Below are 18,658 nucleotides of genomic sequence, written 5' to 3'. Positions count from 1 at the left end.
CAGCTCTGTTTTTGTGTATATTTTATGATGGATTTCATTTAGCTGTGCTGGTTTTTGTGTGGCGACATGCTGCAGTCATCTGAGAGACAGAGGGACAAACAGTCAGTAGGCTCACTTCTCAGACAGACAGACTACTATGTCACAAACTTTGTTATCTTCTTCTCCTCCCTCCTTTATCGCAGCCCCGCCTGTTTCTGCCCTAATATGGAGGGCATCTCTCTGCTCTCGGGCCAATCAGGCAGCCGGATGCGTCCGTCCCAGAGATGCCATGGGCCCGGGCCAGGCCTGAGGCTTCAGTGAGGGGAGCAACAGGCTGGCTGGTGACAAGGGGCAAAGGCCTTAGACAGAAAGAGAGGGGGAAAAGATCAGATAACCACCAAGAACAACAAGAACAAGTGAAGGAGAACAGCTGAGGACAGACAGGAAGTGAACATTAGAGAGAGGGAGACGTGAGAAGAAAAGAAAAAAGAGAGAGGCTGAGATTGAAGCTGTGCTGCTGCAGGTGGAGGTCTGTCACCTTTGAACTGCTGGAGGAACCCACGCCGAGGCTGAGGAGTAAGGTAGGCTGGATGGATATGGTCCAATAAAGTGTCTGTGCTGATGACCAGGTGCAGTCTGTTGATACCTGAAGGTGTTGCTCTGTGCAGAGAGGAAAGCAGGTGTTAGAAGTCTGAATGCGACTGAAAACTTAATTTCTGGAGAAGCAGCAGTATTGAGGCACCTTCAGCGGCCGTGCCTTTGTTGCTCTGAGTCTCTACTGTTTGTCTGTTTAATTTAGTTTTAAATCAGCCTGAGAACTTGTTTTATTTTCTGAGATAATGCTTCAACATTCGGCAGCTCAGGAGCTGCTAGGAGCTATGCAGAATAGTTTATGTAGCAGCAGACTGCAGACTGCACATTGCTGACTTGAGAGGATAACAATAGCAAGCTGTTTAAATGCAAAGACAGTTTTAGTAAGACAGCTGCCGCTTGTGTTTATTCCAACATGCCAGTTGCTGGTTACAAACACTTGAGTATTCACTGGGCTTCAGGGTAACTATTTGCAGTGTGGCATGTCACTATGACTCCAAGTTTATAAGAGTGTTTTGTAAGCAGACCGGGGTCGAATAACACTTGAAAATTATTTGTAGCATTTATTCAACCTTTAGGAGAGCCAGATGGGTGCGGCCTCCAGCACAGGACACTGAATCATTTATAAAAAAGCACCTAAACATTAGTGTCCCAGACAAAAATACGTTTAAGAAGCTTTTTGCTGCAGAGCAGAGCTGACAGAGCTGCTGGTGGCAGTAGGCGGTCATTTCAAATAGCCCCTGTCTTAATGTTACACACCAGCGACAGCTGCAGTGTGATGGTCACAGGATCTGTTTGCCCCCCAATTCCAGCTCCACCGCAGAGCTCGTACACTGGCCTGGTATGTTTGTTGGCCCAGAGTGGGTACAGGGACGGCTGGAGCCACAACACACCCACTCTGTACCTCTGAGTTACATAATGTACGCACTGGTTAGTTCTGGGGCCACAGAAAACATATTGGTGTGTACATTATGCCAAACCTTGTGATTTGATAAGAAGACCGAACACGGACCAGAACAAAATTAAAATAAGCCAAAATGTATCCGTATGCATGATGGATTATCCAAACTGTGACTTCCCTACAACACAAAATATTACATTATAATATTAATTAATTTACAGTCAGAAAGATTGTTTCTCCATTTTCTGCTCTGTTGGAGTTCATCCTCCGACTCAAACTGCCCAACAGCAGGACGGACTAGTGGAGCGCAGAGCTTAACAGGGCAAATACACAGCAGTGAAGAGCATGAGCCAATAAAACACATCTTACATTAACATGGCCTGTTATCTTAACTCTAGCATGTACATTCATTTCATGACAGAACACAACTTACTTTTGCAATAAGAACAAGTCCTGTGAATACACCTGCAACTTTTACATCAGGGCCTTGCTTGTCAGGTGTTTTTCCTGCCTCTCTGTATTTCCACTCGTTCAGGTCGACCTGTTCAGACTGATTCACTGTTTTCTGCTGATGATGATTTATTGCTTGTAATTGATTAGTGTGAAAGAAAACACAGAGCCTTCTGATACTTTTGTGAAAGTACTGAGCCTGAATTCACTATTAACTCTTTTGTAATGTCAGCTACAGAGCAATAAGTGACCCTGAACTTCCAGTAAACGCGACAGTATTAACGCCTTACTTCTGGTGACAACTTTAGTATTTTCTTTGTGTAAACTTTTGGAGACTTCTTCTGTCTCTGTACACTTTCAGCAGTCAAGACGATGCTTGAATATGTTTGCGGATATGGAAGTTAAAGTTGTTGATGTCTCTGTATCATAACTGTAGCTGCCAAACTTCTCTTTACTCCAGCTGGCCTTGTTTAAATGGATGCCAGTAACTGAACACTCCACTAATTCTGTGGGTACAGGCTGTCACAGGGATCGCAGGTCTGAGTCTGATGCCACAAATAAAATCTCCGGTTTCAAACTCTTGTGGCATTTTGTTATTGTGGATGAAGAACTTTATTTGGAGGCAACATGTCGCTCAGGAAGATGTGCAGCAGCGGGTGTAGTCTGTGTGTGTGCATCCATGAGCTGAGAGTAAATGACGTCACAGATGAAATGATGGATGATGATAGCAGTTTCCTGGCGACAGACCTCGGGCGGAGGTGGTTGCGGTTGTGGGTGGGGTTAATTTTAGACCAGGAAGTAAGGTCAAGAGTTGATTGGGCAACTCAGGAGGGATACCTCATGAGGAAACACTGCTTGACGTACATACAAGGGTGAACTTCCGTCAGTGTACACAGAGAGCGGAGAGGATTTTTCAGGAAGGAAGACTCGTGTAAACAAATGACTGGAGAGCGCCTGTCATCTAATATTCAAAATACTACTTAAATATATTTATTCCTATAAAATGAGAAATACAGTTGACAGTCTGTGGCAGATGTATATCCTCAGATGACCAGAGCCATGTGTGGTCACCATGTGAAAAGTGTATCTGTCAAAAATCTCTGTTTCCTGTTTACATGGAGGCATTTCCTGTCCAGAGGCTCACGCCTGCGGGTGTGTCTTGTTTTGACCATCTGATGTCTCAAATAGTCAGGAGACACCCTGAGATCTGTCTCACTCATCTTGAATGGTTTGGACGTTGAGCTTTTTGGGGGATGCTTTTATCTAAAGTGGCTCGCAGCTGCAGCACTTCCCAAACATTCAGCTCAGGTGGAGTCAAAGTCCTGACAGTGTCAAGGGTCTGATGTAGCCACCGAGCTCCACAGGCTTTCTCTGCCTTCTCCTGCTGAAGTGGAGCAGCACGCTTTGTCCATCCAATTATTACAGTCTGCTTCCTCCTGAACACCAACAACTTTCACAAACTTTGACTGTAAAAGAGGTGGTGTAGTGGTAGCTGAAGCATCCAACCCTTTTTACTTTTACACAGTTACTGTATTTGATGTAGACGGACACAGATGATCAATATTTTAAGTACATCATTAGTTATTCACTGAAACTTGCCAACATTTGCTCATCTGTAGACTTAAGGATCCGCTCTAGACATATTTTTAAGATGTATAGAAACACATTGATATTGTTTTTCCACAAAAAAGCTCTAATATTTTGTCAAATTCCTCAAAGTTATGTCCTCAGATGATTATGCAGATTTGTGTCATTTCAGAACTTTAACTACTTCAAACAAGATGTCTCCTTCTTCACTGTAAAGTCCTGTAGACTTAAAGGCTCCACATCGCACTACGTCTGCTGAATATTGGACCAGGATTGGCTTCCAAACTATTAGTGATGCCCCAAATCATGCCCACAGGCCTTCTAGTGTCAAACTGCACATAAATTATTCAACACAAGTAAAGCTCAAACTTTCAGCTGAAGGGAAAAGAAGAAAAACTCATCTTTGACCGCAGGGGGGCTTTAAGTTTCTTTGGCTTCTGACACATCACAACAAAAACAGATCTTCTGGCAGCATCAGCAGCACTTTACCAGAAGTGAAAACAGACTTTTTTAAAATGATCTTTTCTTCACCTCTGATGATGGATGTGTGACTGCATGACTAACAGCAGATCAGAAACACAATGCCATGTTGATGTTGGCTCTTGTGAATGAACTGATGACTGATAGCCAGCATCTTAAGAATCCCGTCACCTGATATGTACTTTGTGTTATTTCCTGCACCTGAAGCCTTGAAGCACTTGTCGGGTGGAACGTGAAACTTAGCGGTGAAGCATTGAGTACTTCTCCTTGATCGACTGTGGCTTGGATTGTTTGTAAGTTGGTTTGGACAAAAGCCAATTGAATAAAAGGTTTGTCTTCATCACAAGGACCTTAGTCGGTCTCATTTTTTCCTGAATCAGTATAGCAGACTGGTTTTGACTATCATAAGACTTCATGTTACTGTATAAGGAAACGATTAAATGTCATTTATGTTAAATAATGATGACAGACTGAAGTTCACAGTCATAACAAAGTATGGAAGTGTTGTTTGAGATGCCCATCCTGTAGAAAATCTTAATTTGAAGGAGTAAGTGATGCACTTCATTAAATTTTTTGGATACACGAGAGACAGATTAAAAACAGAGCTGAAGTGGAGATCGAGACTTTTGCAACACTGAGTCCTTTATTTCCCAGAGAAGCAACCAATAGCATATTTTCATCAGAACCTCCTGTCCCACATTTTTCAAATTCCCCAAGTATGTAATGCAGGTTCTCCATTAAAGATTTAAAAAGACGTTATGTAACTGTTTTCACTTGTACTCCTCCTGAGCTCAGTGAACTGACCTTTATCTGTAAAACCAAACCAGTGGAGTGTCTTTCCACAAACAATGTCCTTGTTAGTTTGGATATTACACAGACCTCACTGTAAACAGTTCAACGTGTATAACACTGCAGTTACTAATAAAAAGTCCCTCATAAATAATGTTGACAGAGGTGAAATTCTTTTCACCTTCATTGTATGTTGGTGGAGGCTGAACTTCTGCACATAACACCACAACTATTAGACTGGCTACTACAGTGCAGGTGGGAAGATGCTTTTGCAGTAATTTGGGTGAAGTGTCCCTTAAGTGTAATCTATCTTTGATATTTGTTCATGCTTATTGCACACTGCCAACATGTGTTTGTTATGTTGGAGTCGACCCTCATGTCTGAGGCTCCTGCACTGTTTGAGAAGAGAAGTTAAAAACTGAATGTTTGAAAACTCTTTTCTTTTCTTTATCTCACAAGACTGCAGAGGGTTATTCATTCCAGTTTCATTTCCTTTTTTGTCAGATATTGTCTTTATTCTTCTGTTGGTGATGTTTTGATTTGATTGTCCAGTCATCTTCGTGCCCATGCTCCTCAAACCAATCAAATGTCCGATACTGCCCTTTAAAGGTCACTGTGAAGCTGTCATTTGGTTATTCTGGCAATCAATTCAACAGTTCTGAGACAGAGTAAAAAAGAGATTTACAATTTTTAATGTAAAAAGACAAAAACTGCATTATACTGCTGCTTTATTCTCCAGAAGATGTTCAGTCTGGGTTCCCACAATTTCTTAAACATTAAATTCAAGGACTTTCCAAGACAAATTCCCTCACATTTAAGGACCAAATATGGCATAGTTTACAGAAGCTCACAGACAACTATTTAAAAGAGAGAGAGGCCTGAATGTGTGAACACTTCTCAATTGTGCTGTGTTACAGATATGGCTTGCTTGCCCTGCATCATTTGATTTCAGTCAGTCATGCACGCACATGACCGTCACACTTTCTTGAGGCAGGAGTCGTGTGAAACAGTGACACAACTGCAGACACATGCAGACAGCAGAGAGTCGCGTGTTTACTGACATTAAGTAAAGAAATATCAGAAGAACTTTAATTTCTATTCAAACTTTCAAGGACTAAATTCCAAGGACCAGTGGGAATCTTGTGTTCCTGCTCTCAGAGGACACTAGTGATGTGTTTTTTAGGAACCGATGCAGGTTGTTGAAGTATTTAAAGTCAGTCTGCCGTCTGCAATAGAAACAGTTTCCCTCCGCTGGTCGTGCGATTGTCCTAAAATTAGATCCAATAAGATTTGTGTTATGCACTCCGGCTGCCACCAATTGTGAAAAAGTGTTGCGGTATTTCCTGTGTGTGTGTGTGTGTGTGTGTACCGTTATGTAAGTGTGTGAGGAGAAAACCTATTTTTGTCGATATCTGGCCTCTGCTGATAATACTTCAGGCCACAAATAAATCACAAACACACATCCCCAGCTGTCTCTCATGTGCCGCATCACCGCTGCAGAGTGTGATGTCGAACCAGTGTTATCAGCTTCTTAAAGGGCAGTTAGGTGGTTGTTTTCTTAGGGTTGACACCTGATGCTCCAGTCCAGCCATTACTGAGCCAACTATAACATCATTAACTTGTCCATCTCTAATAGGCTTAGAGCAGCCGCTGGACAGGATTAGAGCAGCAGAGTTTCATGAGGCTGCTGCTGGAAGTCAGAGGAGGACAGTGCAGGACAAAACAACAAGCCAGTCACCAGAGTGAATGTTGGCATTGTGTTTCTGCAAACCACAGATATGTTGAAACTTTACGTTGCTTTAAGTTTCACAAAAAACACTGGCCAGTGCTAAAATGAAAAGGTTTGAAACAAGAGGCAAGTCATGGTCTGTAAGTGGTCTCGAACAGTGGTGCGAACAGGAAATCACAACTATCAGTCACTCTTCTAAAGAGACTGTCCTCATCAGGAAAAGTTGTTGAACTGTGGTGAGGATTTCCTGACGAGTGATTTCTTGCAGTTGTTTGAATGATCACAAATTAGCTATCTGTTGTTACACGGCTACAAAAACAGGGCGGATGATTGTGTGTATGAAGAGTGCGACCTTACACACACAAAGTCTGGTGTCCCAGCAATTATGTCCATAAGCCAATGTGCAAATGCAGGAAGTAGCATGCCCTTTAGTGGGGGTGTAGAGGTCGGAGTGGTGGACAGGCAGTTGGCATCCCATCACAGAAACCGCACAGAAGAAAGTGGTTGTGTTATGAATCTACTGGTACTGACATTCTGGTCTGATTAGGATGAACCTCCAAACTGGGGATCTCTTTTCATTCCCTCTTCATGTCCTTTACTAACTTTGTTTCTTTAACCAGAATGATCCTTCCTGAACGTCAATGATGATGAATCTAAGTCCTCTGTTTACTTTGTAGTGCTCTCTACCAACTTCTGGGGAAAATATCAGGTTCTTAAGCTGCTAAGTGCTTCACTATACACAAGCGGGCTCCTGTCTCTGCCTGCTGTTTAGTGCTGAGTGTTTAGACCTTTTTCTTTGAGAACAGCTGGCTGCTGCAGCCCAAAAATGACACCATGAGAGGCGAGAGTGAACCAAAACAGTAAAATTGTGTTTCACAGATAAACAATGACCTACAACTTGCAATAAAGCTCAGTAAAGCCGAAGGGTGCCGAAGATTCAGGTGATAATTCAAGTGACTCTTGACATGTTATTGTTAGAAATATAGATAAAGGTGATAAAATGCTCAGTTTTTAAGCATTTATTTAACAATGCACCTTTTAGTTTGGTGTTCATGTGAGCTACATACTATATACTGCACTGGTTGTTCTCACTTACCCACATTAAGAGAGAAATGTTGCAGCTGTGCAGCCTCTCGTTGTGAATATGTAAATGTCCTTAATCTGTGTGCGAGCACCCTCTAATAAAGAATGATGACATGTAAAGCTGACAGAGAAAGTAAAAAGGCATTAGTCATGTTGTTGTGACTAAGCCTTTTGCACAGACTCTGTGCTGCAGTTGAAAGGTGCTGTCAGACTGTGTTTAAGCTGTCTTTTCCACTCTATGACCTCACTAACAAACCCGCCTGCGTTATCACTCCAGACAACTTAATCCAGCTCCTTCCAGACAAACTGCAGAGTGGCTGACAGCACCAACAAGCTCTTCAGCTTCCTGGTTTGTTCTCTGATCTTCAAATTCAGAGCCCATCATGAGTCAGACTGAGAGTCTTCAGCTGCATCATGGCTGTCATTAGCAGGATGCTCTGCCTCTTAGCCACTAAATTATTAGGAATTTAAACTTTTTGTACCAATTGAACAGATAATTATTCAGTTTGATTAATAAATAGAATAGAATAGAATAATTTGTTTGAAAATAGCCGAGGAGCATGCCTCATCCAAGACAGGAGGCAAACTTGTGTGAACTTTTTTGTGTGTTTGTGATTTGATTCTGCCTCTTGGATATTTTTAAATGGCTTTTGTCAGTTTGACTTGGTTGGTGCACGGCACAAAGCACCAAAGAGATTTGGGGCCAGTGTGTGTCTGAGTCTGTGGATGTGACTGTCACACTGTAAACACTGTGGATGTGTGAGCGTATGCATCTTTGATGTTGATCTGTGCCACAGCAAGAATACAAACAACCTGACAGCCTGAAGAACTTTTATGTCCACTTGTTATTCTGTCATTTGTTTTTCCTGAAGATAAAATCTGCTTTTAACAAGACCGTCGTACTATATTCACTGTCAACCAGCAGCAACCTCGAACAGGTTAGGGCTGGTCAATATATCGTGTAATGTAAACTTGATGTGACACCTGTCAATATGGCACATACACATATAGACATATGTGTAAAGACGTGTCTGTGGTTGGCAGAAATGTTAAATGCTAACATTTTATCCTGGTGACTGAGCAGCTACAGTGTGAACATATCAGTGATGTGTTGTTCAGCAGTGGATCAGTTTAGTAATAAACAAACAGGAGTCAGGGTTGGAATTTTAGCTTCCCCCTCTTCACTTGTCTGTACCTACAGTACATATGCAGCAGGGTGGGGGTCCGTGCTGATTGGGGAGGTCATCAGGCGTGTGGAGGCCTGCAGATGTGTGGGTCTGATCTATAAAAAGACTGGGCTGCAAGGCATTTCAAATGTTCACCTCCTCCGCCTCCTCCTCCTCCTCCTCCACCATCCCACCATTCCTCTGCTCCGTCCAGGGAGTGCCACCTCCTCCACCTGCTGCCGTCTGTCTGTCACACAGAGCTGCAGTTTAAAGCTGCTGTCAGGTGCAGTAGAAGTATAACACATAGCTTTTAACTTAAAGTGAAATATGCTGTTTTCCTCCAGAGGTGTGACTGCAGTTTATAAAGTCAGAGTTCAGGAAAACTTTACCTTTTGTGACTGAAATCTACCACTTTCATAACAAGACTACTATTTGTAGACCAAAATTTAAACTGCCGTCCTGCACATCACTGTCACTGTCTTGTGTGCTGTACGTTAATGAAAGACAGCAGTGACGACTGCTCATTTGTACTCTGACTGCCACTTTAAGGCCATTAACACAGCAGTGTAGTGGCTGCACCTGCTGAGACAACGTCAGTCACTCAGCACAGAAATAATAGTTAGAAAGCCTCGATCTCATCACGTCGAGCTGAACATCTCTGTTTGACGAGCATGTGACAAAGCTGAATTCACTTTGAAAGAAAATGTTTTCAGCACTTTTCAGCACAAGCAGCATTTCTTCATTGTTTCATTTCTAGATGTTTGATCTGGGAAATTAAATGAAAAGAAATGTCCCGACAGTGTCCAATATCAGATTGTTATTGTAGGTATTTGTCTCACAATAACATCAGACCTTCACAGAATAAAAAAATGATTATAGTCTCAACATGGGGCTCATTATGTTATGTATTATTATATCTCATTATCACTGCAGGAGCAGCAGAGTTAGTGATCTAACAGGAGCTCAGGGTGGTTTTGATGTCTCCCTTCTCATCACTTAAGAGCGTATCACTTCACGTGTTAAGAGTCGATCTGCGTCCTGCTCCTCTGCGACCGATACACTGACGGCCGGGCGGCACTGAATGTGTGTTATGTGTTCCTGTGACCTCCTAGATACCAGATACATCCAACCCACCCAAACAGGCACGACATCCTTGCTGCATGCTGACACTCTACACGCCCAAACACACAGATGGGCTTTCTCCCTCGCACACACACACACACACACACACACACACACATAGCTAAACTAAGGCAGTTAAAAAAGTGATCACATGAAGGCCGGCCTGTGAGGAATGGGATCGCTGGGGGCCGCGGTGACGGAAAGCCAAGTGATTCCTGTTCGAGCAGAGATATGTCGCTGATGGACTGATGGTAAACTGACCAGGGGAGGGCCTTCCACACATTCTGCCAAGTCTTCAGTTAAATTAATGACTTCTTTAAATAATGAAGTTTTGAAACGATTCCTGCAGAGACGGCTCGGTCCAGGTGCTGCTGTTTGTACAACCAACCAAGTTACTGTGGAAATATAGAAGTTTTAACAACTCTGAGCTTAGAAGAGTTTTTGTTGATGTTGATGTGTTTCATAGTCGGTGCTCGAAATGCTGAGCTTCACTGGTTCCCGCTGGCCGTGTTTCTGCTTAGCAGTGCTCCATGGTGACTGGTCGATGGATACCAAATACATTTAAAATATTTGCCGGCCTGGCAACCTTGACTGTCTGAGCGGACAGGAAGCTAGCACTGGAATCTAGTCTGTCTGGCCTTGGTCCGGTCCTTTTTACTGTATTTGGCTGCAGGCCCGCCCGACCCTCCCCAAGTCTGCTTCACAAATCAAAAAAAGTTGGTCATTATATTACTGTTTGAGTGTAGAGCCCCTGCAAGCTCCCTATTATTTTCTTTTCTTTTCTGGCAACACAATTTATGTTCAAGTCCTGACATAGTGAGAAAATTCACTTTAAGTAGGGGGACATTGGCTGGCTGCCACTTTTTACGTTTGCGTACAAAAAAAGAAAACAAATTTGGTTATTATCTCTTATAATTGGATGGACACGATTATTGCTGTCTTACATTGACCCCCCGAGTGACTGGGGCCCAGAGAAGCTTTGTCCTTTTCCCCCACTATGGGTGGGTGACATCCCTGCTAGTCCTAAAACAGAGTGAAATTATTCTTTCTGTTTATGACTTTTATACAGATGTTACTAATGTATGTGCACTGTCTGAGAAGTAAAGAAAATACAGTAAAGTTAGGAACTTCCTTTCTCAGTGCCACAACAAACAAGAACAAACGTCTCATCCTTTGATTGTGATGGCTGTAAGATACAGTGTGAGTGTATGTGAGAAATTTAAGAAACTCTGGGTATATGTCTATATGTATATGTGTGTGTTTGCTTTCTTAAAGTAAAACAGTTCACTGTTTGGCTCCCGGCATCACTTTAATCAGCTGATTCAGATTTAGTTTAAGACATAGTGTAAAGGTTGATGCTGCTGCAAAATCATTATTTTGCAATTGTATTGATTTAGCTGAACATCTTTGGTTATTTTGACCGTCATGGACGTTTTCGAGCTGTTGCAGTTGTATCACTGGTTTCCTAAATGTGTCTAAGTGGAAAGTTTGGATGGTTTGGGCTCGTGTAGCCGGTGCAGAGGCATGAACAAGATGACGGAAAGAATCTCAAGAACGCCGTCCCAGAAGCTTCACACTGACAGCTGTGTCACTATTACAGACTCTTGAACTCCACATACACGAGCTTGACATGAACACCTGATGCTACACTTTCATAAGAACGCTACAGGAGCTAATTTATTCTTATGCGATAGTGTACATTCCTGTTTTGATGGCACGTCAGCGTTGACTGGTGTCATCCTGCCAGACACTTTGTGGATTAAAAACTCACTGAAACAGAAATTTACACAGATGCTGTGAAAGCTGATGATGCCGTTTCAAACTGAACGAAAGTATATCCATCACTCTGGTAGCAATGTAGGAAATGTGGAAGTTCCCAGACTTTGTAAAAGAAAAAGGATAAAATCAACAAAGTGGTCTGTCTCTGGTACACTGAACTCATCACAGACTGCAGCGAGGCGAGCACAGTGAATCTATTCCTCTTTCTATGCAGCTCTTGCAGAATCAGTTTGAGGTTATTTAATAGGTGTTAGTTTAATAGAGTCCCTCTTTATGTGCTTTTATCTAAAGGACAGCAGTTCAAGAAATGATAAGAATGCACTTCATTGCAGTCACCATTTAATTGGATTAAATAAGCGATAAGCAGAATAACCTGAGTTGTCCTTTTTTTTCTGTTTCAGACTCTGACAGAGACCAAGAGGACAGCCATGTTTTCAGCCAGACCAGAGATCCAGCCGTAAGTAAACACGACTCCCTTCTGTTCATGCAGATACATAAAACAACCAGGCGAGGGTCGTTATCTTTAGCGAGAGCTGTTACACAAGAGTGAGCAGGTATAATGTTAAAGATGAAAGATTTGATGCCTTAAACAGTTGAATAATGAGATGATCAACATGACAAACTACGAGTATTCAATGAGAATGAGACGGTACATGTTTTATTTCTATATGCTCGTTCCATTTTAAATGTGCCATCTGTCCTCCACACAGTGATGACACGCTGCACATCAGCTCTGAATCCACAGCCGACACTTCAACTCAGCGGAGCGATTCTTTTATGTGATGAAAGAAATGAGTGTCGACAGATGTTACTGTTTGTTGCTGCACAAGAATGTACTTCACTGAGGATGTTAGGCTCGTCTAATACGCTTACAATTTAGTGCTTCATTGCACTTTATGAGGAGAGTTGTACATTAGTTTTGGTTGTGTACTTAACGTCATATACAAGGTACTAAATCAATCTAGCTTTATGTTTTAAAGTTGGCTGTAGGGTACTGAGTGTGTGTGTGTGTGCAATGTGCATATGTGTAACTAGGTAGTTTATGACATTGATTTTCACACAGTAGCTGATTCAAGTGTTAAAAAAGGATTAAAAAGAGGTATTTGGTTGAGAAAACATCCTCTAAGTGAGCAGGCCTAACTAAAACCTGGACTGGAAATCTGTGGGCTAGTTGGTACGTGTGAGAGTTCATGGCAGCTTGACCACAGATGAAGTGCTAAAACAGGATGTTTTTACAAGATTAACTATGTGAGAGTTTATGAATCAAGCAGCCAGAGGAAGGAGATATGGGAGGCTGGAACATGACAGGTTTCCTCCAGAAAAGAGGTAAAAGGTAGTTTGGTTTGATTTTAGTCCAGCTAACAAAGTCCAGCTGTTGCAGTCATATGAGAAGAACACTAAAGGTTCTGGGGGATCTATATTCAGATTAAATGAAATAAACAAGGTCAGCATGTCGCGTTGCCCCTCCTCCAACCTTCTCCTGTGACGATATCTGTACATAACAGAAATAAATTCAATCATAGTAAAAGAAAGGAGACGCTCAGTGATCTGGGGCCTTTGCGCGTGAAAGTCTGAAATCCTATCTTAACTCAGTTTAGGATGACATTTAGGATTTTTGGTTTTTACAGAATCTGGTTTAACTGCATTTAGAAAAAATCTGGTCTTATTTTTGGATAGGAATTTACCTAATAAAGAGCCATCCAAACTGAGTTAGGAATCCTAAATTAGGGCATAGACCGTGTCCTGTCTTTGAAACATAAGTTGAGATACGAAGCAGCGAGTAAAATGTTCTGTAATGAGACAACTGGAGATGATGCTGCTGCTGATGATGAGTTTAGCTTCCTCAGAGATAAAAGCCATGTTGTCATGTTCTGACTGAAGTCCAGCCATCAGAAACTGTTTCAGATTCTTTTTTGTGGGGCGTCACGACCACATCCTCAAGAGGACTGGCAACAGCAGCTCATGGTCGGCATCCAGAGTACAAAAATCCACAGCTTGTATTTCCTTGTAATTCTTGCAGTGAAAGCTGACTGAACCGTGCACTTCATAACATACTGTATATATAAAAACCTTGGAGCCTGCAGCTTCCCAGCACAGCCAGTTTTCTTCTGTTCAGTAGCCTCACTGGAGCAGTGGAGTGTTGAACGCTGAGAATGTCACTGATTGTTGAAATAAATTGAGAAAATTCAAATCACAGTCCCCATGTTCCTTAGGTTTTCCCCCACCAGTCTCCCAGCAGCTGCAGTACAAAGCTACCGTGGAGGCTCAAATAATGTTGTTAGTTGAGTTAAAGGGTAAAACCGCTCTGACAACCTCGACTGCATGAACATTTCAAAGTGACTTAACGCTGTCTGCTGCTCTCTGGGCAGGTAAAAGACAAGAGGCGGTCGCCCCCCTCGAACAGATCCCCCTCTGCCCCACAACGCAACCCTCACCACAGCGGCTCCACAGACGAACAGGAGAGCCCCGAGAGAGTGGTGAGACACACACACACACACACACACACACACACACACATTGCAATACACGCAAAAACCCTCCTGCATGAATTCAACACCACTAGAACAGCAAAACAGTGACACACACAAGGGAAATCATCAACAGGCTACCTCTATGCATCTCCAAGGATGTTAGAGTGTGTGGATGAAATTGTTTAGAAATGCTCTGGGAGAAAAATTAACTAAATAAGAAAGTTTAAGTTAACTGTACCCTAATTTGGAAGTTTGTCTCAACTGTAAGTCAGGCATGCTCCTGGTGTATGCTGCCACTGTGCTTTACAGCAGAGTCCTTGTGACATTGATCTCAGGATCTCAAGCCTCCAGTCGCATGCAGGAAATTTTTTTATGAACTACATTGCACTTCAGAATGCCGACCTGGTGACCCCAGCAGCCAGCAGCCCATACAAACTGGATCACAATAGTCCCGGCCCGATCTGCTGAGGTCATTGTCCACCACATAAACAACCTTTCATTTCTCCCAGCTCAGCACAGATGCCAGTCGTGGTCTTTTCACACTGCAGCAGGTGACCGCCAGCTGCTGGACGCAAAGTCGGCAACAAAGAACATCTGAATGTGGCAAATCTGAAACCAGCTGCAGGTGTCGGCTGTAAACACTCTGACCCACATTCATGCACTAAAATGTAGCACGTTAGCATTTTAAGAGTTTTTGTGACACAAAGCGGTGCAGCTGCCTGTCGCGGGACAGCGACACCTGCTGGTTTTCAACAGAAATATCAATGTAGCTAACAAGCGTGTTGACACAATGGGGTTTTAAACCACAGTACACAAAAAGACTACGTACACATTTCCTGTGTTTTGTTCCATTATAGTTTAATACTATTGATTACAGGTTATCTGAAAGTTAATCTAATGCCATCATGAAATACTGAAGACATTTATCCAATTAAATATATTTAATTTGATATAAATGGATTTACAAAGATCTACAAAGGCTTTCAAAAGTAGCACCAATTGTCAGATTTTTACATTCTCTTTTTTTGTGTAATTATCAAATTAACAGGAAACAAGTAATTATGTTAACACAGGTAGCTTGCATAAAAGTTAATGAATATTACACTTTTAAAGGAAAATTCAAAATAACTTTTGTTTTATTGACAGAAAGTTGTGATGTTATCAACATCTTAAAAGTGTCATTATAATAAACTGTATTTATACAGCACTTTTCATGCAAAAATGCAGCACAAAGTGCGTTACAAACTAAAAAAAAGAGCAGTGATTATCAACGATAAAATATTGAAATTCTAAAAGTATGGAAGTAAAATAGTAAACAGTCAAAAATAAAAATGTAAAAGCAAAAAACCCAAATAATTAATGGTTATGCCACTAGAGCAGCACTTTTTCAGCCATAGTTAAGTAGATTTTGTGTTAGATTTGTTGCTCTTTTGGCATCATGACATGATGAGCTCACCTCGTGTTGTCTGTGTTGCCTGCAGGTGCAGAAGGAGAAGCTTCATGCAGAGCTGAAGCAGGTGTTGAGTCAGAAGAGAAGTCATCTGAGAGAGTCGACCTGCCAACTGGCCCAACCAGAGATGGACTCAGAGCCCACAGAAGAACAGACGGTAAGCAGCAGTCTGATAAACACTCTCAGACTAAAATAGTTCCTACTCAGTGGTTCAACAGCAACTGGAGACTTCTAATTACCATAAATCACTGATGAAGAAGCAGACGGACGACACTGCACACGAAAATGTCACTCCGATGGTTCATGACGTTCACAATCCACTCTTTCCTTTCTGAGTCGTCTACAAGTTATTTCCTCTGGTCAGTCACCGGAAAAGTGGATGTAGTCCAAGAATAGAGTGACCTTTCCTCTGTGACAGCTTAATGGATAAAATGGATTCAGAAGTAAAGTGTGAAGTGACAAATAACTGTACCGCAAATTCTGCACTCACTCAAGCGAGTGACACAAGACATAAAGCAGTGTTGAAGCTCGTTTATTAATCTAAGAAAAAAGAGAAATAGACGGACGGAAGAACATTCAGTTTCTCATATGATGCATGTGCTTGAAGCTGCATAATTTATATTTTGCATCCACAGAATCGCTGTTGTATTTTTCTCTCATATTTTCAAACTATAGCTTTTATTAAGCAAACAATGTGTGAGTGAAGATGACATATTCTGTTACTGAGACTGATTGTAAATTGTTTATGTTCTTAGAGATATTAAAAGTTGTGTGTCCGTGTTTCAGTGTGTGGAGGAAACCTCTAAAATCGTGGAAATCGTGGTGGAGACGGAGGCGGAGGCTGGAGCCAGCGGCTACAGCGTGACTGGTGGAGGACAGCGAGGGATCTTTGTTAAAGATGTCCTCAAAGACTCACCTGCTGCTAAACATCTCAGTCTACAGGAAGGTACCTGCGGTCACGTTTGACATACTCAGTGCTTTAAAATGAACATAATTCACACAAGAAATAAAATAAAAATATGTAAACTGCAAACTCTGAGCCATGGTGAGTGTGTGTCCTGGGTTTGGGAACATGATGTCCTGATTATCAATATAGTATCGTTGTATATTCAGTACTATTTTCAACCCTAAAGATTAAATATATTATAGTTGTGTCAACTGTCCACTAACGTGATCTCAAGAGCAGAAAACTCAGTAATCATTTGCAAGTAAGGTCCTGGGCACATAACAATAATTGTACTGAACGTGCATGTTTAGATAAGATTTTTTTTCTCATTTTTCACTGTTGATATCCCTTATCAGCGCTAGCAGCTAATGCTAACAAGCATCAGCTCAGTTTACAGCGACCTGCAGCTGTTACGGGGCTGAGAGACGGCAGCAAGTCGGTGTGTTTGCACTGTGTTTACAGTGTCCTGCTTTACGTATCCAGATGCTAATTCTGTCAGTTGTGGATCTGTGCAATCACATTAACCATTGAATTGGGCTTCATACCAAATTATAATGATGACAGAGCAAAATCAAGAAGCAGATATTAAAAGGTTTTTATTTTATAAACAAAATGGAGTACATTTTGAGTACAGTTGGTCAACCTCAGATGAAAGTGAAAAAGTGAACACACCTGTATTTAATTGACATTGAAATGCCACAAATTATTGGCCAAGGTCTACTCCCACAATGTTAAGTATGAAGATCCTTCAGTGTGCAGAGCCTTCTGGTTGTGGGCAGAAGTATGCTTGCTGCACCTGTAGCCACACCCAACAGTGATGTCATGAGGTCTTGGAGTACACCTGTACTTCACTGAGGGAAGGTGAAAAGTTAAACCACTGGAGGTCAGCAAAGACAAGATTCTCAGAGTACTTCTTATTATGAACGGCTGTACTACAGTACAGTTTTTGGCTAATCTTCCAACCACTGGATGCAGGACACTACTGCTCTATCATGAGGTATATTTGTTATCCCCCAGGAAACTTATAGCATATATACGTGATAGACCCCAAATCAATAAAAATGCAAACTGAGATGGAGAGGTGTGAAAGTTTCAGCAGCTTTGACAGGTCTTAACACTGACTCTTTCATTCATTGTGTTCTCTGTGTGAAGGTGACCAGCTGCTGAGTGCCAAGGTCTACTTCGACAATGTGAAGTATGAAGACGCTCTGAAGATCCTTCAGTGTGCGGAGCCTTACAAGGTCAGCTTCCAACTGAAGAGGACCATCCCTGGAGCGGAGGTCAGCGTGCGGCCTCGAGTTCCCAGTTTGGAGGTCAAAGGTCCCAAAGCCAAGATATCCAAAATGGTAATCAATAATATTCCGAAATGCAACTTGTCACATAAATTCTCCATTGTTTATAAATAATGTGATCACTTAGTCCTCTCTTTTATAGCCTCAAATTAGATTTAAAACTCATTTGTAGTTTCTATAAACTTTCAGTTTTATGTATTAAACAGTGTTCTGACGACCTTATTTATATATATAATATGTCTGCGTTTGTATTATAACCTCATTAATATTGTAAAGATCAAAATTCTTATATTGAATTTCTTCCCCAAAACTACATAGTGCCCCTTTAAGTCGTTCAACCTACATAAAGCCAACACCTTAACAAATAGGACAATACTCTACAGACCCAGACCAGACAATACATTGCAGACCCTCAAATGTTGTCGACTGGTCCTCTTAATGTGTGTTTGTTTGTATTTCAGAGTGTGAAGGGCAGCAAGCCGTTCAAGACCAAGAAGAAGAGAGGTGGTCGTTTTGGTCTGAAGAGGCTGAAAGAGAAGCGCAGAGAGGAGCTGGTGGTCGAGGGAACGCCCCCCAGACTGGAGATGAGTGACGTGGACGTGGAGTTTTCTCTCCCTAAATTCAAACAGAGTAAGAGCGTGAAGGTCGAAGCGGGAGGAGCAGAAGGAGCAGCAGCTGCGGGGAAGGCAAAGAGAAGGATCAGGTTGGCCTTGTTTGTGTTCTTTCAGTGTTTGCTTTTCATGTTGAAATTGTCATCATTACCTGCTGTACTCACTAAACAGCACGTGAAGATTTGCTGAGCAACATTATGATGGTAGTTCTAAAGAAAACTGTAATACAGTA

At 41.9% G+C, this 18,658-nt stretch overlaps 1 protein-coding gene across 1 annotated transcript in view; it reads left to right on the top strand.

Moving 5' to 3' along the window:
* The first annotated feature begins 417 nt into the window (after positions 1–417).
* The window catches only part of prx (periaxin), a 32,866-nt gene continuing 14,625 nt past the window's right edge, over positions 418–18,658 (top strand). The window contains 7 exon segments of the mRNA XM_073483344.1: positions 418–560; positions 12,058–12,113; positions 14,026–14,133; positions 15,609–15,734; positions 16,364–16,523; positions 17,676–17,869; positions 18,277–18,518. Of these exon segments, the coding sequence (XP_073339445.1) occupies positions 15,705–15,734; positions 16,364–16,523; positions 17,676–17,869; positions 18,277–18,518 (626 nt within the window). The 5' untranslated portion in view covers positions 418–560; positions 12,058–12,113; positions 14,026–14,133; positions 15,609–15,704.

The sequence above is a fragment of the Pagrus major genome, chromosome 2, assembly GCF_040436345.1.
Source record: "Pagrus major chromosome 2, Pma_NU_1.0".
Classification (NCBI taxonomy): domain Eukaryota; kingdom Metazoa; phylum Chordata; class Actinopteri; order Spariformes; family Sparidae; genus Pagrus; species Pagrus major.
The sequence above is the reverse complement of the archived record's forward strand: the minus strand, read 5'-3'. Positions and strand labels throughout refer to the sequence as shown.